Consider the following 21,028-nt stretch of genomic DNA (forward strand, 5'->3'; position numbering starts at 1 on the left):
TTGAGTCCATATGGACTTTTTCCAGATCCTTCTTCACTTCCAGTACCCATGGAATATTTTTTAGATGTTCTATGTAGGTGAGAATCTTGTGTGTCAGTCTACTTGCCGGCGAACGTGCCCATAAAATTCCAAACGTCTTTTGCGGATGTCTGCTGCAATGTTGGAAAGCTCTTCTGTCACTTTGCGTGACCTCAGTCTATATCCATCTTCTGTTTTTCGGGGGCCGAGAATTTTCCTCAGCATTCTTCTTTCTTCTTTTAAAATATTTTCTAGGTCACCTTTCCCATTTAGTGTAAGGGTCTCACTGGCATATAAGACTTCGGGCTTGATTACTGTATTATAGTGTCTGATCTTTGCATGGCGGGACAAGCACTTTGTATTATATAGGTTGTGAACCCTACCGTAGGCTTTCCGAAATTTTTGTGGCGAGTTTTCTGGGCAGCCTTCTCGCCTCCCGTTGGTTCAAGTATTTCTCCCAAGTACTTGAAGTGTGGTACTCGGCTGATTTGCCCATATGTCGTGTTCAAATTTTGGATGTCAAGTTTTGAACAGAAGAACTTGGTCTTTTCGAAGGAAATTTGTAGACCAAACTTTCCAGCACATTCACTAAGGGTTTCAATTTGTTTAACGGCTGTGACTACATCATCTGTCAGTATGGCAAGGTCATCTGCAAAAGCGAGGCATGATATCTCAATACCGTCTTTGGGTCGTCCTAGTCGTATGGGGCGCCAGTATCCCATGTCTTTCAATGCCTTCTCCCACTCGCGGATAACTTCGTCTAGGACGAGGTTGAAAAGAAGCGGAGATAAACCGTCACCTTGTCGGACGCCAGTTTTAATCGGGAATGGTTCAGAGATCTCCCCCATGAATTTAACTTTGGAGATAGTATCAGTGAGTGTTGCCTTGATGAGGTTGAGGGTCTTGGAATCAAGCCCCAGTTCCTCAAGAATAACGAAGAGAGACTGTCGATCAACCGAGTCGTACGCTTTCCTGAAGTCAACAAAAATGCAGATGACCGGTTTGTTCCTCAATGCTTTGTATTTAAGAGTTGCCTTCAAGTTAAATATTTGTTCTGTACTCGAGCGACCAGGGCGGAAGCCTGCTTGATAGTCGCCAATACTGTTTTCAAGTTGTTCCTGCGTTCTCTTCAAAAGGTAAGCTAAAAAAAGAATTTGGTATGTCACTTGGAGAAGAGAAATGCCCCTGTAATTGTTCACGTCAGTCTTATCTCCCCTTTTGTGTAATGGGTGGATTAGGGCACACTTCCAATCCTGAGGTAATTTCTTCGATTGCCAGATATCTGTAACGATTTGAGTGAGTTCCTTGAGGGAGTTAGGTCCAAGATTTTTCAGAAGTTCCGCAATGATGCCATCTTCTCCGGAGGTCCTATTGTTTTTAAGTTTTAGGATGTGGCCGCGAATTTCTTCCTCTGTCGGTGGTGGAGATTTTGGGAAAGTGTGCCTTGGGGGTTCTTGATGGAAACTTGTAAGGGGCTCTGGACAGTTGAGGAGATCAGCCAAGTAAACTGCTAGTTCCTGACAATTTTCCTGATTACTGAGTGCAAGTTTTCCATCTGATCTTTTGAAAGCCAGGTTTTGAGGAGCATACCCACGGACTTGTCCTCGGAATTCCCTGTAGAAATCTCGTACGTTGTAGTTACGAAAGTTATCTTCAATCGAGTCCAGTTGTTGCTTCAAGTGTTTTCTCTTGACCTGCCTGATGATTTTGGCTACTCGTTTTCTGGTTTCATTGAAATATGTTTGGTTTTCTGGTGATTTCTTGCTGTTATATTTCTGGAATGTTCTTTTCGTTTCTTCAAGGCACGTTCACATTCAGAATTCCACCAAGGGTGTTTAGTATTCTTTTTCAGGGGAATTTGCTCTCGAGCTTTCTGGATGATTTTGTTGCGGAATTTCTCCCAGGTGCCTGCAAGTTCCCTTTCCCACACTTCTTGCAGATTAGTGTTTCCAATCTGTGTCGTGTCAAACTTCGGTATGTATGACCTCTTATGATGAATTTTCTTCGGGGTGAATTTTACCTTTATTCTCACTAGGTAGTGATCAGAATCGACGTTTGCTCCTCGGCGTACCTGTACATCGTGTACCTCACTCTGCATGGGATGAGATAGGCTATGGCAATGTGATCGATTTGAAATTCACCGATCCCTGGAACGGGAGACCTCCAGGTCTTCTGTTTCCGATTGTTATTATTATTATTATTATTATTATTATTATTATTATTATTATTATTATTATTATATTATTGTTATTCTTTCTTTCTTTCTTTCTCCGTTAGGGTCTTCTAGGGACCACGTGACAATTTTAATGTTTCATCCTTTGTTGTTCCTTCTTCTCCCTCCAATATTTCTTCATCTGCTCACCATGTCTTCTTTTCCTCCCGACCTTGGAATCCTTCCATTTTTAACACTTGCTTTCTAAAAATCTCCCCCCCCCCCCCTCTCTCTCTCTTTCTCTGTTTCTTTCTTGTCTTATATTGTTTCATTCCAAATCTATCTTCACTTCATGAATCCAAATTGTTGTTGACTTCTTGTTCCAAAGATATTTGAAGATCTCTTTGGTTAACCTATTGTCATCCATTTTGCATAAATGTCAAAAAATATAAATCGCCTCTTCTGCATATTTCTGTTATGTTTTCTAAGTTCGGATATATTTCACATTAGTTCATGATTTCCAGAGTTCTGTAGTTCTTATCGGACCGAGTACTTTTCCGTATAATTCTTCTTTCAAGTAGGTCTACTTCTAACTTATCCAGCTTGTAATTCAGTACTAGACATTCACTCACATTCCGGTTTGACTACTGTGTTGTAGTGTTGCATTTTGAGGTTTTGTAGATAAATACTTTTTGTTGTAGATATTCCTAGTTATACCTATGCTCTTTCCATTTTGTGTAAGCCTATCCTTTCTTCTGCAGTGGATTTTTCCAAACCGTTTTCTTGAATTATTATTATCATTATTATTATTAATAATATCAGGGCCCGGTTTTTTATTAAGTAATAAATGCTCAAAAATTATCAATAAAATGTCATAAAATCCTCAAGAAATGACTTAAAATATGCGCGAGGAAATTACCCAGAAATGTGAAGAAAAATATATTTACCCAAAATAGTAAATATTTGCATTGTCCATGTTACCATTAACTCGTAGTGGAGTGACTAAAAATAATGCCGTCAATAATAATATTAATAATAGATACAGCTACACCTGATAGAAATGTAGGTTCTTGTTTTAAATTTAATTCTTACAATCAAAATAACTCATCATTTATACGTCGTCAATATTAGAATATTACGCAATCTCTGCTATCCACTGATATTCTGGATACTACGTGTTTGTCACGATCTGCATTTTGTTGAATGGTAAATCTGTTACCTGCTGCCCTTTTCATTTCCATATTTCTCAGCAATGTGAAAATAAAATGTGTAGAAAAAATATCCTAGCCAAATTTTGAAAAACAGTAATTTTCCTTTAATCGACGGCTATAGATGGCTTTATCTTTGGCATTCTGATACGTTTTTGAAATTAATCACAGACGAATAAATAATAAATCTCGCACAGTGTAAAGCGACACTAACAAGCACTAATACTCGGACACTTGAACAACCTGACTGAAATGTGATAACACTTCCTTCTCTCAGCGGAAACCCATTCATCTTACATAAAACAATATCTCATGGCTCTCTAGAGATTTCTTTAAAATTTTGCTTTGCGTCGCACCGACACAGATAGGTCTTATGGCGACGATGGGATAGGAAAGAGCTAGGAGTGGGAAGGAAGCGGCCGTGGCCTTAGTTAAGGCACAGCCTCAGAATGGTGTGAAAATGGGAAACCACGGAAATCCATCTTCAGGGCTGTCGACAGCGGGGTTCGAACGCACTATCACCAGGATGCAAGCTCACAGCTGCGCGCCCCTAACCGCACGACCAGCTCGCCCGGCTCGCTCTCTAGAGATGTGGATTTCGGATAAGGGTTGTAGAAGGTTAAGTTACTTAATTTCACAGTTTTGAACTGGGTACTGGACCTTTTAATGCTACTGCTAAATGTTTGCATTCCTCTCCTGAAGGGGGAGGCGGGCCTCTTAGACGGTGACGCCGTCCCTCAGGCCAGGAGATTTGTGTAGGAGAAGGGTCACGACATTACACGAAATGAATTTTTCACAACTTTTCTTATCACAGCCCTCGATAATTATAAAGAAATTTATAGTCCATACGTCACGACGTTTTGTGAAAAAAAAAATCGCAATTCTTCACAACACATTTCTCGACAATTTTAAAGCCATTTATAATCCATACGTCATGACATTTTGCGAAAGAAATTTTTCGCAATATTTCTTATCACAGTTCTCATTAATTTTAAATCCATGTCACACTTTGCGAAATATTTTTTTCCTGCAGTTGTTAAACAAACTGTATTTAGTGATGAGTATGAGTCAAAGTGATAGTCGTGTAAAGAGAATACAAATTGAATGCAATACAATTATAACAAATTAAAACTTATTCATGTTGATCTTTTCAATTTTGTATATTCATTTCACAGCCCTAAGGCTGGTTGGATCCTCAACAGCTCCACCATCAGCTGTCATAGATGGCCTAGGTATCACTGAAGAGGCGTACTAGGGAAATGAGGAGTAAGGTAGTTTCCCGTTGCTTTCCTCACCGAGCCAGGAGTTGCGATTACATATCAGTCTGCCAAGCCCACTGAAATGTATGCACCAACTGACCCTATGAGCAACATTTTCACACCATTCATAGCAGGGACTGGCTGCATAAGGAATGGCAATACTAGCATCGTTCATACCTCAGTCACTTTCATATTGTCAAAGCCAAGGATAAGACAGAGACAGATCAATGAAAGTAACAAAATTGCTCTAGCCTATACCAGAAGACGTAGTGCACTGTAAACACTAGGTCCTGCCAGCAAAGGCATTATAAAAACCGTTAATTGTCCCGTTTTGTTCCTCCAAAAAGCCTGTCAATTTCACTAAATGTTTCACTTTGAGCAGTGTTGCCAACTTATATTTTCAAGATCCGCTAAATACTACTAAAAATCCTCTAAAATTCCGCCAAGAAATCCGATCTCAAACAATGGGCAATAATAATAATAATAATAATAATAATAATAATAATAATAATAATAATAATAATAATAATAATGTTCGACTCGTTAGCTGAATAGTCAGCGTACAGGCCTTCGGTTCAGATGGTCCCAGGTTCGATTCCAGGCCGGGTCGGGGATTTTAACCTTCATTGGTTAATTCCAATGCCTCGGGGGCTGGGTCTTTGTGTTGTCCTCAACATCCCTGCAACTTGCACGCCACACATAACACTATCCTCCACCACAATAACACGCAGTTACCTACACATGGCAGATGCCGCCCACCCTCATCGGAGGGTCTGTCTTACAAGGGCTGCACCCGGCTACAAATAGCCACGCGAAATTATAAATATTAATAATAATAATAATAATAATAATAATAATAATAATAATAATAATAATAATAATAATAATAATAATAATCGTATGGCCTCAGCTACCGTATGCAGACATTTCCATTTGACGCCATCTGGCTGTCTGCTCGTCAATTTCGACGTTCCGTTTTACTCTAGGTCCGTTAGATGGCAGACAGAGTAAACCGGATCTCTCTTGGGCGTCTATGGCTGAGATTTAATTAATTTTGTCGGGTAAATACCAAATGTATCACCAGAGATCTTTTACATGCCGACATCGTACGACATGGAGTGTCGAATGGACTTTTTTCCGCCCTTCAAAAATTCGACTACCTCTGCCGAGTTTGAACCCGCTATCTTGGGATCCGGAGGCCGACACTCTACCACGGATCGACAGAGGCAGCTAATAATAATAATAATAATAATAATAATAATAATAATAATAATAATAATAATAATAATAATAATAACAATAATATTAATAATAATGATAATAATAATAAATGTCTGTACTCACCTAATCTGTGAGTTCCACTGGGATTAACCCACTGCCTGCGAGCCGGTGAGCTAAAACTTGTAGGCGTTTTAGTGCCGGGTGCAAACTAGGGGAATCCCCTACCTCAAGGGCCACACACAGAACAGGCCAGTTCATTAACAGTGTTGGCAACTTACATTTTCAAGATCCGCTAAATACCACTAAAGATCCGCTAAAATTCCGCCCAAGAAATCCGATCTCTAATAATAATAATAATAATAATAATAATAATAATAATAATAATAATAATAATAATAATAATAAAAGTAAAAGTAAATGTCTGCACTCATCTGATCTGGAGTTTCGCTGGGATTAACACCCTGCCGGCGAGCTAAACTTGTAGGCGTTTTACTGCCGGGTGCAAACTAGGTGAATCCCCTACCTCGGTGAATCCCCTACCTCAAGGGCCACACACAGAACAGGCCAGTTCATTAAACGGTCTTCCTTCATAGCATAAATATAAATGCTACTCTCTCACAGTTTCATTATCTGTCGTTATTCGTCAACTAAGAGAAAAGTACCGATTCCCCACGCATTACAAATTTATGATACCATGATCTCATAACATCAAATCCAAATAACATGTTTTCCTCATGTGACTGCTAGCTCCTGACAAGAAATATGGAATAGCTCGGAGACAGACTGGAGTACAAATTTAAAAAAAAAACGTAAAATGAATAAAACACTAAATTCCGCTATAATAAATCTAGAATTCCACCAAAAATCCGCTGTCCGCTAAATGATATATTTCTCTGCCAACAGTCTTCTAATTCCGCCAAATTTAGCGGAAAATCCGCTAAGTTGGCAACACTGACTTTGAGTCAATAAAACTAATCACTTTAACTGTTGCCAGGTCTTTAAATGAGTGTGCCGTGAGCAAAAGTGGTTCAGAACCGCTAGTGTAGTCCTATTATTATGAAGCATGATTTGATTTCTCATCGGTACACTCTTTTATTGCAGTGAAGTGGACGGGAAGGTTTACGAAGCCTATGTGAAGGAGAAAGAAGAAGCAAAGGAGGAGTACGATCAGGCTGTTGCTAGCGGACAGACAGCAGCTCACGTAGGCGTCAGGTGAGTAAAACCATTTAAGCAGTGCGTATTGTTGTCTGGATCATCAGTCCCTGCACTAGTTTGGTGCAGCTCTCCATGCCACCCTATCCTGTGCTAAATGCATACCTGCCAACCTTCCCGATTTAGGCGGGAAACTCCCGATTTTCGACAGTTTTTCCCGCCTACCGATCATTCTATTATTTCATCCGATTTTACCTTATTGAACTTTAAAAATGTGTTTTCAAGTCCTGCCATTTCAGCTTTGTACGCAAGTGGCCGGAAGTCCTTCGCTCAATGCAGCTTTCGAATGAAATATCGACTTTTATTAATACGAGAAATGCGCACGAATGTGCGATGTTTATTGAAACCGGTTATCGCGACGCGTATATCGATTGTAAATCTTTCGTTCTCGCGTGCTATGTTCGTGTTCGTTCACATCAGCCTAGTTGATTCTAGAGACTAGTCGCTAGGTTTGGAGTTTCTTTTTAAATCATTTAGTGACAGAATTTCAAAGATCCTAGTGACTTTTCTATAGATTTTAGGAGCCATTCGGGAACAATTCTGGCGAATTTTAATTTATTACTTGATAAAAATAGCATTGCACTTCGTCGCATGATCGCGCGGGCGTTTGATGCAGTATATTCTATGCATTTGCTAAGTAATGGCATCTGAGTGCATGACTGATTCACACATGTGGAGCATGAGTTCATACTATTTTTGGAAGACTTATCAGGGACCGATCACTTCACTCACATACTTCCTGTGAGGAATAGAGATGTGTGACTTTTAAGCGTGTCGCCTCGTATAGCAACAGTCGTATTTTGAGGCAATAGGTGTTGCAATATACCGTAGAACTCCCGTATTGCACAAGACATATAAAACAAGCAGTTTTGACCAGTTGTCTCTCCCGATTTTTCCTGATTTTCATATCTAAATCTAAATTTTTCGTTTTGTAAAGTTGGCACTATGTACATGTTTCATTTCTACGCAGCTACTACCACTCTTACCTGCTTGCCATATTCATACCTTGCTCTATCCCTACCGTTCCTACCACCTTCACTTCCCTCAGAAACCAACTAAATAAGTCCTGGGCGTCTAAGATGTGACGTATCATTTTATCTCTTCTTCTCGTCAAATTAAGCCAAATCAATCTCCTCTCACCAATTCGATTCAGTATCTCTTCATTCGTGATTCATTTTATCCATCTCAACATCAGCATTCTAATGTAACAGCACATTTCAAAAGCTCCTATTCTCTTTCTTTCTTTACGAGCTAGTTATCGTCCATATTTCATTTCCATACAATGCCACGCTCCAGTCTTCAAAAACATCTTTCCTAATTCCTATATCAATGTTCGAAGTGAGCAAATTTCTTTTTCTTAACAAAGGCCTTCCTTGCTTATGCTTGTCTGCATTTTATGTCCTCCTTACTTCTGCCATCGTTAGTTTCTTTTTTAAATGCTATTTGTTCGGGGCGTCGACCTTTTTTTTGTTGTTGTTGTTATTTGCTTTACGTCGCACCGACACGGATAGGTCTCTTGGCGACGATGAGGGAGGAAGGGGCTAGGAGTGGGAAGGAAGCGGCCGTGGTTTTAATCAAGGTACAGCCCCGGCATTTGCCTGGTTTGAAAATGGGAAACCACGGAAAACCATCTTCTGGACTGCCAACAGTGGGGTTCGAATCCACGATCTCCCGAATACTGGATACTGGCCGCACTTACGCGACTGCAGCTATCGAGCTCGGTGGGGCTTCGACCTATAGAGATGTTTTGCCCCTACTTGCACCATATGATATGAACCTGCGTGTAATTGGGATTGCGGGAGTGTAGTGTGTTGACTGTGAGGAAAGGAGCGTTAAGGACGCCACAAATACCCAGTCCCCAGGCCAGGGATATTAATCATTTATTATTAAAAACCCCTGATCCGGCCGGGAATCGAACCCTGGCGTGCCGGACGACATTGGTTAGTTACTCTACTACCCAAGTAGGCCTAACAATATTCATCTACCTCCTTGATACTTCTACTTCAGATACAAAGCTGGAACAGCTAGATAATTTCAAGTATTTAGGATGTATGTTCGCCTAGGACGGTAATATAGTAAGTGAGATTGAATCAAGGTGTAGTAAAGCTAATGCAGTGAGCTCGCAGTTGCTATCAACGATATTCTGTAAGAAGGAAGTGAGCTCCCAGACGAAACTATCTTTACAACGGGCGGTTTTCAGACCAACTTTGCTTTACGAGAGTGAAAGCTGGGTGGACTCAGGTTATCTTATTCATAAGTCAGAAGTAACAGTCATGAAAGTACCGAGAATGATTCTCGTACAAACAGGTGGGAACAATGGCAGGAGGGTACTCCGAATGAGGAGATAAAGGCTAAGTTAGGAACGAGCTCGATGGATGAAGCTGTACGCATAAACCGGCTTCGGTGGTGGGGTCATGTGAGACGAATGGAGGAGGATAGGTAACCTAGGAGAATAATGGACTCTGTTATGGATGGTAAGAGACGTAGAGGGAGACCAAAACGACGGTGGTTAGACTCAGTTTCTAACGATTTAAAGAGGTATAGAATTGAATGAGGTCACAATACTAGTTGCAAATAGAGGATTGTGGCGATATTAGTAAATTCACAGTGGTTTGCAGACTGAACGCTGAAAGCCATAACGGTCTATAATGATGTATATGTATGTTCTTTTAAGTCTTCATTTCCTAATCTAATATTTCCTGGATAAGCTGACTTCATTCCACTGAGCTCGTTACTTTTGTTTTGTACTTATTTATTTTCATCTGGTTCTCCTTCTCCAAGACTCTGCCCATAACCATTCAGCAATTTCTCCAGATCTCCTGCAGACTCAAAATCTTCGGAAAATCTGAGGGTTTTGATATCCTCTCCTTGGATTGTGATTCCTTCCCAAATTCCTCTTTGATTTCCTTTACCAACTGTTTAATCCTCATGTCTTGGCAACATTTTGTCTCGTTATAAATGAATAAATGGCATATTATTTTCACCATTAACAGCGTGACAATCAGACGTTCCGGGCACTGATTTTATTTATTTATTTATTTATTTATTTATTTATTTATTTATTTATTTATTTATTTCGCACTACAGGATTTCTAATCCCAATTACAGTGGCAAATGTTTACATCTGCTTTTTCTTTCTTGGCTTCGACTTAGTCTTAAATAACCTATTATCTGAACTATTCTTATATTTACAATGAGAAAGGAACAGTACCGTATTTCACATCTAATCTAATTTAATCTTTACAAGAAAGTGTAAAATTTAAAAATAAAAATCGTAATTTGATATGTAAATTATTATTTTCTTCTAGTTCTAACACGTATAATTACATTTATGGGATAGGGCTTAATGATGAATGTTTATAATACATTTTGTGGTTCAAATCAGCATTACAAATGAGAGAGTTTTCACGGAGATGATGAATTATTGTAAAAACAGGTTTGAAGGTACACAGAAGTCTAAAGAATTTTTTTCTGAACTGCAGTGTTGTAGACATTGCATAACCTGTAGAGTGGGGAATTTTTGTTAGCGGTTGTTCTAACAGCTTTTATTATGAAAAGTTACATTTGTCCTTGTATTAAAGCGGGGCACGTTGAAGATCAAGAGGCATTAAAAGTCAGGGTTGTCAATGATAGAATTTACAGTTTTGTAACGAAACTTCATGTCATCCTTTTGTCTCCTCAGTTCCAAGCTTTCTATCATTAATACTTCGGGTATTAATAGCAGATATTAGGTATAATGAAATGTATGTATGTCTACCCGTTATTTTCGTTTCTTGATACGGACTTGGGGAAGAGGTCAGATGAATTTATATGGCCCTTTTTACGGCTGGATGCCCTTCCTGTCGCCAATCTCAGTTCAGGTCTTAATGAAAATGGAACGAATGATGGTGAATGTACTTGAGTTAGGAGGTGGAAGAAATCGGCTGTCGGCTATGAACAGGAACTTACCTAGCATTTACCTGGAAGTAGCCGGCTATGAAAAGGAACTTACCTAGCATTTACCTGGAAGTAGCTGCCTCTGTGGATCAGCGGTAGAGTGTCGGCCTCCGGATCCCAAGATAGCGGGTTCAAACCCGGCAGAGGTAGTCGGATTTTTGAAGGGCGGAAAAAAGTCCATTCGACACTCCATGTCGTACGATGTCGGCATGTAAAAGATCTCTGGTGATACATTTGGTGTTTACCCGACAAAATTCATTAAATCTCAGCCATAGACGCCCAAGAGAGTTTCGGTGTACTCGGTCTGCTATGTAGTGGGGGCCTAGAGTAAAACGGAACGTCGAAATTGACGAGCAGACAGCCAGATGGCGTCAAATTGAAATGTCTGCACACGGTAGCTGAGGCCATACGATTATTATTATTATTATTATTATTATTACCTGGAAGTGGAAATTGGAAACCACGGAAAAACATTCTCAGGACGACCGACGGTGGAGTTCGAACCCACGTGTCTCTCAAATGGGTCCATAGCCGTGCCCATGATCGTTATTCAGGCGTCATCTCCATATGGTCTGACATTGTGGATACTCGGTTCGAGTCCTATTGGTCGAAAAAATGTTCTCCATCAAACTGTTGTCTTTCAGGATAGGAGAGGTGGTGGTATACAATTTCTAATCACTAGATTACGTGCCAAAAGCCTGGATTAAATTCCAAACCTCTCCGCAGTGCTCATATGACGCTGTTGATTCGCCCGTCCGATGGAGACTTTAAGCTTCGAGCAGAACCTTTGGTGCTATTCGTCAGGAGTATGCTATGTGCCCGCACCAGGTTTCTCTCTCTCTCTCTCTCGCTCTTCTGACTATTATTTATCACCTAATTCATTACATCTCATTAACTCCTGTGATGAGATTGCCGTCAGGAAGGACATCCGGTCATAAAAGCTCGCTACGAAGATTAACCTCACTTCATTTTCGATCCCGTAAAGAAACGGGACAAGGGTTGGACATTATTCTTATTATTATTATTATTATTATTATTATTATTATTATTATTATTATTATTATACCACTGTCCTCCACCACAATATCACGCAGTTGCCTATACATGGCAGATGCCAGCCACCCTCATCGGAGGGTCTGCCTTACAAGGGCTGCATCCGGCTAGAAATAGCCACACGAAATTTTAACCGTAATTGGGGCTGACTGTATGTGTCGTCTTCATCAACATTTCATCCTTATCACGACGTCAAATCGAAAGACGTGCACCTGGCGAGCCGAACTTGTCCTCGGACGTTCCCGGCACTAAAATCCATACGCCACTTCATTTCACTGGGCCAAGAAGATCTTTCTTTTTTAAAAAATCAAATTTTTCTGTCAGGTCTTTCTTGTTCATTGCAAGGCATTCCGCTGCATACAAAGCCTCTGGTCTTATGACAGTGTAATAATGTCTGAATTAATTGTCCGACTCCATGGCTAAATGATTAGCATCCTGGCCTTTGGTCATAGGGGTCCCGGGTTCGATTCCCGGCAGGGTCGGGAATTTTAACCTCGTAGGTTAATTTCACTGGCACGGGGGCTGGGTGTATGTGCCGTCTTCATCATCATTTCATCCTCATCAAGACGCGCAGGTCGCCTACGGGTGTCAAATCAAAACACCTGCACCTGGCGAGTCGAGCATGTCCTCGGACACCAAAAGCCATACGGCATTTCATTTCATGTCTGAGTTTTGTTATGATCGTCTTTGGTCAGCTGCTAAGCCATTTCCATTCATTCATTGTTATTATTACCTAACTTGTTATTTTCTACACGACTGAAATCGTGAACCTACCTATAGTCCTAACGTAATTTAATAACAATATGGAAATAAAATTGGAAGTCTGATAGGCTGCATGGTCAGCGTTGAGGCCTTCGGTTCAGAGGATCCCAGGTTCGATTCTCGCCCGGGTAAGTCGCGTCTGATTAATTCATGTCTCGGGGACTGGGTGTTTTGTCCCAAAAGTTTCCTCTTCATACTCAGACAACACAGCACACTACCAACCACCACAGAAACACGCAATCAGGAAGGGCATCCGACCGTAAAACAGGGCCAAACCCATATGTGCGACACAGTTCGCACCCGTGACCCCACACGTGTGCGAAAAGTGGTAGAAGAAGAATGGAAATAAAATTGGAAAATCATAAATTAACATCAATGAAGCGTTTTAAAATCATAATTTACTTTCAATTTAGAAACTTTTTTCTCTTTGCAACTAACTAAATTTTGATTTGTGTAATGTTTCAGTGCCCGTGATTCGAACACTTTCACAGTGTCAGTTAATGTTGAGCCAAGCCATAAAGTAACCTTCAACTTGACCTACGAAGAACTGTTGACAAGGAGATTGGGAGAGTACAGCCAAGTGATCAACTTGAACCCAGGACAGGTGAGTTAATCACTCAAATTTACTTTTTTTTTTTTTCAGGTCTTCCCACTTGTTAGTGGTTCCCCCGATCCTATTGTCCATATTATATATTTGTAATTTGTCGATCATCTTCGGATTCGAGTCCTCGGTATCTTCGGAGTAGGGATTAGTAGCCTGTAGCCCTACCACTGAGCTAATCCAGTCCGTTGCTAAAAAAAAAAAAAAAATCCAACATAATCTCCACTCGCAAATGTTAACCTGGTTTGTTTGTTAATTCCGTTAATTGTAGAATATTTAAAACGTTTATAAATGCGTGCATTCTAATGTTAAAACTACCATGTAATGTTAAATTGACCACATAAGTAATAGGCCTGTGTCCGCCTCTTTCGTGTAGTGGTTAGTATGATTAGCTGCCACCCCGGAGGTTCGGATTCGATTCCCGGCTCTGCACGAAATTTGAAAAGTGGTACGAGGACTGGAACGGGCTCCAGTCACCATCGGGAGGTCAACTGAATAGAGGAAGGTTCGATTCTCACCTCAGCCATCTCGAAGTGGTTTTCCTTGGTTTTCCACTTCTCCAGAGAAATGCCGGTAAGGTACCCATTTCAAGGTCACAGACGCTTCCTTTCCTCTTCCTTGCCTGTCCCTTCCAATCTTCTGGTCGTCCATACGGCCGCTGTTCAACCTAGGAGATGAGGCCTCCTGGGCAAGGCACTGATCCTCCTCTCCAGTTGTATCCCCCGATTTAAATTCTCATGCTCCAGGTCATTGACCTTAAAATGGCGGAGGTGAGATCCCTCGCTGAGTTTGAGGAAATAACCAAGCCTGGCCGGTAAAACGATTAAGAAAGAAAGAAAGTAGGCCTCCATTAGGCTGTATTCACACGGTATTACGAAAAATCGGTATTGCTGTATTTCTCCCTTCTTTGCACCTACAAAGCTTATGCGGCCCTGGGCAACTGACCAGTTATACTGGACAGTTTCACTGCATACCCGTACAATTATACAGGGTGAAGATGAACTCCGCGGACAAACATTGGGAGGTTGTTCAGGGATACCTTCTGAGTAGATTGGTATAAAGGACTCGTGGTCTCCGGCGAGTCGTTACACTCTAATTGTCTTTCGTTTGGTTTGTTGCCCTACTTAGCTTTGTACCTGTATTGCACTGAATATAATAAATGCTAATTCTTAACAAACGTTGGAGTGTCGGAACAGGAGTTCTCTGACATGCCTGAAGCCAACGATGCTGTAATCATAATGGTCGACATTAACAGGCCTTCATTTGTTACGTACTGTTCTGTACTGTACACTGACAGAACATATTAAACACACTGTGACAAAAGTGTGTGCGTGTTTTGTCTGAGGGTTGTTGTTTTACTCTGTGTTTCGTGTTGTACGTTTTGGTTATTGCATATTGCAGGCTTTGCATTACTCTGTGTTTCTTCTTCTTCTTTTTTTACATCTCTCTGACATAGATAGGTCTTAGGGCGATGATGGGACAGGAAAGGGCTAGGAGCTGGAAGGAAGCGCCCGTGGCCTTAATTAAGGTACAGCCTCAGCATTTGCATGGTGTGGAACAACGGAAAAGCATCTTCAGGGCCACCGACAGTGGGGTTCGAACCCACTATCTCCCGAATACTGGATACTGGCCGCACTTAAGCGACTGCAGCTATCGAGCTCGTTACTCTGTGTTTCGTGTTATGGTAAATGAAATGGCGTATGGCTTTTAGTGCCGGGAGTGTCCGAGGACAAGTTCGGCTCCTCAGGTGCAGGTCTTTTGATTTGACATCCGTAGGCAACCTGCGCGTCGTGATGAGGATGAAATGGTGATGAAGACGACACATACACCCAGCCCCCGTGCCAGTGGAATTAACCAATGATGGTTAAAATTCCCGACCTTGCTGGGAATCTAACCCGGAACCCCAGTGACCAAAGGCCAGCATGCTAACCATTTCGCCATGGAGCCATACTACGTTATGGTTATTGCATATTATTGGTTTTTTCACAAATATTAAGTTATTTTGAAGAAACAGGGATGATTGGGAGTAACAAACCGAATAAATCGTAATTACACTATTACGCTGTAAAGAACACCGGAGACCACGGGTCCCTTATAAGCCTACCAATATACTCAGAATGTGTCGATGTAGTTCGGCTTCATCCTGTATACGTATAATGTACCGAGCAAGTGTGAGTTTGTAGTGGGTTCGAACACCACTGTCGGCAGCTCTGAAGATGCTTTTCCGTGGTTTTCCATTTTCACACCAGGCAAATGCTGGAGGCTGTACCTTAATTAAGGCCACGGCCTCTTCCTGCTCTCTCAAACCCTTTCCTATCCTATCGTCGTCATAAGACCTATCTGTGTCGGTGCTATGTAAAATAAATTGAAAATAAACAAAGTAAAAAAAATATGTCATGAAAATGGACTTATAAATCACTTTAAGTGTTAGAAAAATTAATAGTGTTTGTTTTTCTAGCAGCAGTTCGTTGTGGTGGTGATTACTGTTCTAAGAGGAAGTATAAGTGGGGCAACTATCCTCACTAGCCGGAAATAGTAATTCTATAAAGTGGATATAACACTGATGGACAATGTCGTTTTCTCTGAAATGGTGATATTCATGTCCGTTATTTTTAATGTATGTAGGCAAACGAGTTCTCTCAGTGGAACACTTTCTCCAGTAAATATGCCAATGGCCAAGATCAGCAACTGGAGCAGTTGGAGTTCTGTTCCTTTTTGCCAGAATTGGAGGGGGAGACGAAAGAGAGAAACAGACTGGGAGAGCACTTCTGTTTCATGGAGCTCTGACAGTGCTCTACATAGAGGGCGTGGTTGTATATAGGCGCGAGAACTCATGTTGATTTTTGACAGTCAAACCCATCACAGCTCACTGAAGTGAATAGGGTGAACGCAAATTGTAATTGCGGGAATTTTCAGACATGAACACTGTACGACACACTAAAATGTAAAAGAGATCTTCTTCTTCTTTTCATGGGGCCTCTAAATATTAGTTCCTAATTAACGTCCACCTCTAAGATACTTTGCTACCATGTTTTTCCTTCATTCCCACCTAGATATACCTGCTCCCCTCACAAGGCTGCAGGTTATTCTTATTGTGTCGTCTTGGATTTTTTTCTCTCTCTCTTGACCTGGTAGTCCTAGAGTGGAGAGTCTGATTCTACCCAGCGCTTCACATTCGTAAAGTATGTATTCAGCTGATTCCTCTGCTTCATTGCATTTCCTACATATATTGTCTCTTATTACTCCACTTCTATGTATGTGTTTTTTCAGATGGCAGTATCCTGTCAACAGTCCTAGTACCCATTTCATATTTTCTCTGCTGAGTTTCACAGTTCTTTAGTATGCTTCTTGTTTGGACCTTTTATCAGTTCCTTTGCAAGCCTGCATCCTGAAGTACTTTTCCCGTTTTCCATTTGTTTCGTTTGTACCCATTTTCCTATGTAGTGTCGGGCTTGTCCATAGGAAATCCTGCATACAGGTTCTGGGCCAATAAAATGTGTTTATAGTACCGATAGTCATCTAGCGAGGGAGTGGATTTAATCCTGCGAGTCATGAGAAAAGTTTCTGTAGAGCTCAGTAATAAATAGAAAATAGGTCTGTTGGCTAGGAAATTTTGTTACAGTTAATCACCGTATAATTTGAAAAAGATTATATATAGTTGTGCAATATGAAGTTTTCCTACTCCGAGAAAATGTCTTTGTTTGTATCACCGCCGTCTCGATTCTCCTATTCTGCCTGCTCTATGCGAGCCATTTTGCGACTACGCTGCGACGTAATTTCTCCGCTAGATGGCAGACATAGACGCACAATGTTCTAATCTTATTCTAATGACGACAGCCTACAAAACACTATGCAGTATGGTCATATGTCCACTGAAGCTCGTAAATTACATCAGTAATATTAAATATCGGCAAAATTACCTGTATGAAATCGCAGTTGGCCTCTTCATGCACAATTTAAAGATTTTCCTGGACGAAGGCTTGGAGTGGTACCGTACTTTTTGTGTTCTTGCCAACGCAATATAAAAAAATAGATGTCTTACGAACTTGGTTAGAATAATATCACTAACAGTTTGCTGATGTTCTTTGACCTCACACTGTAACAAAACGCATCCTGAAAGGTTTTCTTTTCTTGCTGGTTGTTTTACGTCGTACCGATACAGATAGGTCTTATGGGGGCGATGGGATAGGAAAGGCCTAAGAATGGGAAGGAAGCGGCCGTGGCCTTAATTAAGGTACAACCTCAGAATGTGCCTGGTGTGAAAATGGGAAACCACGGAAAACCATCTTCAGGGCTGCCGACAGTGGGATTCGAACCCACTATCTCCCGGACGAAGGCTCACAGCTGCGCGTTCCTAACTGCACGGCCAACTCGCCCGGTATTCTAAAAGCGAAGACGTCGCAAGTCCTCGTATTACGCTCGTACGTTTGAAGGACGTCGACAATAGGGCACAGCAGCTTAAGCGAACTCCTGCAGATGCTTCACCAGAGCAACAAAACTAGGTTTTGGGTATCGAACTCTTCCTCTGCCCTGATGCATAATCAGTTCCATTTAGCGGTGTCGAAGGTCTAGGCAGTGACATGTTGCTGACACAAATGCCACAGTCCATCCTCTCTTCAACAACACGAACCTAGTACCCGCGAATTAGAATTTGATTTCCTGTTTCTAGTTTGACTGGAATATTACCGACTGGATATCTGAGGTTGTCCAAAATGTCTAAACATGAAGACGTTTGTTTTGTGATTGTCCGTCACAGTTCTTATCACAAGGAATCCACTATCTTCACGGCTTTAATCACCTGCTGAATCCTCAGCCTGTTTCCAGTCATTCGACCGGGTCAGGAATGGAATGAATAAAGCCCCCACCTAGCAGCGAAGATAGGAATTGTTCCGGCTGCCGAAGCCTGTCGCACTCCTCCGGGGCAATGATTAATGAATGGCAGATGAAATAAAATGATATTCGAAAGTGGTGCTGGAATGAAATATGACAGGGAAAACCAAAGTATCCGGAGAAAAACCTGCCCCGCCTCCGCTTTGTCCAGCACAAATCTCACACGGAGTGACCGGGATTTGAACCACTGAACTCAGCGGTGAGATGCCGGCGCACTGCCGCCTAAGCCGCGGAGGCTCCATCACCTTCTGGAATAAGGTGTAAAGGCACAGATGCTAGAGTAATCTGAGGATATCTAATTTCTTCCTTTATTAGGTCCTTGCCTAGATAAAGCCGACAGCTGTTTTTCTCTTAATTCCCTTCTAGACAGTATTTCATGGAGTCGTATCTTTTCTGGCTGCGAACCACCTTGCCGAGATTGGCAAAATGGTACACAACAGTTGAATATTTTGGGGAAAGAATCTAAAGTTTCAGTTCTACGAAAAATATAACTTACACAAACGGAAAGAAACAAGTACCAACACCTTAAAATCACTTTTGAAATGTCTATAAGCATAACATGATTAATTCATTTCACAGTTCTATACAAAATATCTCTTGTACGAACGAAAGTGACCAGACACGTTTACCCATTGTACGAAATAACTCAGGTTTTCACACACATTCATACACCCATAACACAGTGCTACACCCACTGACAGCGAAGATTGTGCGTCTACTGTTGCACTCTTACGGCGACTTGGAGAAATATCGGTAGTCGCGCCTTCCTGTATTAAACTAGTGGCATAGAGCAGGCAGTATAGGAGGATCGAGACGGCGGTGGTTTGTATTTATCCACAACGTAAGAACTGCCCTGTTTTGCTCTACATGGGGGCCGTGGCCGAAGTGATAGCCACAGTGAGTAGTGTAGCGGGCACCTCCCTGTATTCTTTACTCCCTGGCAACGAGCTAGAAAGAGGCTCCCTGGGTTTCACATCTTTCATCATTGTTGTTATTTCCTATAGGGATGACTTTCTGTCAGTTCCGTGTAGCGAATTCGTGATCCCGCACTTCTTTAAGGGTAATATCCGGACGCTTCTGTTATCGGTTTTAGCCGCGAAACGCCAGGTGATTTTCATTTGTTTCTTGATACCGGCATCGAGTTATCTTGGATGTTTTTGTTCTATTTGGAATTAGTGTAACAGTTTCCCGACACAATTGTAACCATGGCAACCAGTGTTCGTCTATGTATACTAGGTCAGTACCGTCATCTGGTGTTGTTTAATGTGTAAGTCTACATTGAAGAATTTGTAAATTTCTCCGTTACACGGAAAAACATAGAATCATGGATACATTTTCGACCTTAGAAGACGAGAGAGTGAGTACAGATTCTTTGGCTGCTTCCCTCTTAGTAGCCTCTTACGACATGCAGGTGATACAGATAATGTATTCTTCGACTCCATCCACAGGAGAAATATGTAGCATCAAGATCTACGCCCAACAATATGGCAGCTGATCCGGCACACAGTATCCCAAGCAATGTCACAAGATAGCCTCACCTGTCAAGATCTACGTCCAACAATATGGCAGCTGATCGAGCACACAACATTACCATGCCACATCACAAGATAGCCTCACCTATCAAGATCTACGCCCAACAATACGCCAGCTGATCGAACACACAACATTACCATGCCATATCACAAGATAGCCTCACCTATCAAGATCTACGCCCAACAATATGGCAGCTGATCGAGCACACATCTTGTTTTTTTTTTTTTTTTTCTATTTGCTTTACGTCGCACCGACACAGATAGGCCTTATGGCGACGTTGGGACAGGAAAGGACTAGGAGTGGGAAGGAAGCGGCGGTGGCCTTAATTAAGGGACAGCCCCAGCATTTTCCTGGGCGCACAACATTCCCATGCCATGTCACAAGATAGTCACACCTATCAAGATCAACGTCCAACGGAATGGTCGCTGATTTAGCATACAATTTTATGGCCATAAATATTCGCAAGGTACATATTACGAGAACATTTCTGCCACCTTCGGTGACGTTACCACGAGTAAGGGGCTTTGCTATGACCTAGACGAAACGCCACTCAAAGACAGTGGTATCAAACACGGCGCCATTTGCACTCACTGTACACTGTATCAAACTAGACCGACAAAAAATCAGGGATGCTCTTCGCGTTATGTTAAGAACGATGGTGCTATCGGATTGGCGGAAAAAATGTTTCTTTTCTAGGAAATGAGGTTGATTTGTTACTTCCGGGCGCGTGATTCAAATTGACGAACTCGACGTATTTAGATATCTTATATGATTTTTCCGTCAACTACGGGTACTACTGCTATAGTCCAGCCGCCGGCTGTCCAGCCCTGACGTTTCTCAGACAGTGTTGCAGATTTTGAATCGTGCGATATAAACAAACGCAAACTCCTAAAATATTTCACCCACATGCGATGGAAATGCGTACGGAAAAACGTGAAAGTTACCTACAGGGTCTCTCAAACGCCCAAAATATCACGCGTGCAAACTGAGGCGCAGAGTTCCTGTGCACAGTGCATCGGTCCCAATCGGCTTGGCTCGGACCAGCGCTTCGTCTCAGGGTGACTCGACTAAGCTTGGCTAAAATCGGCTCGAATTTGGAGCACTACGGAGCAAGTGAGGAAGGGGGAGACAGGCGGAGCGAGCGAGACGGGCGTGGGGAAAGAGAGAGACAGCGCTATTGCTC

The 21,028-nt window shown here is 41.7% G+C and overlaps 1 protein-coding gene across 13 annotated transcripts in view; it reads left to right on the top strand.

The window, feature by feature from the left end:
• Positions 1–21,028, top strand: part of LOC136885272 (inter-alpha-trypsin inhibitor heavy chain H4) — a 143,361-nt gene that overhangs the window by 45,158 nt on the left and 77,175 nt on the right. For all 13 annotated transcript variants that reach the window (XM_067157763.2, XM_067157770.2, XM_067157769.2 and 10 more), the window contains exons 3-4: positions 6,960–7,070; positions 13,287–13,425. In XM_067157763.2, the coding sequence (XP_067013864.2) occupies positions 6,960–7,070; positions 13,287–13,425 (250 nt within the window). The remainder of the gene's footprint in view (positions 1–6,959; positions 7,071–13,286; positions 13,426–21,028) is intronic.

The sequence above is a fragment of the Anabrus simplex genome, chromosome 14, assembly GCF_040414725.1.
Source record: "Anabrus simplex isolate iqAnaSimp1 chromosome 14, ASM4041472v1, whole genome shotgun sequence".
Taxonomy (NCBI): domain Eukaryota; kingdom Metazoa; phylum Arthropoda; class Insecta; order Orthoptera; family Tettigoniidae; genus Anabrus; species Anabrus simplex.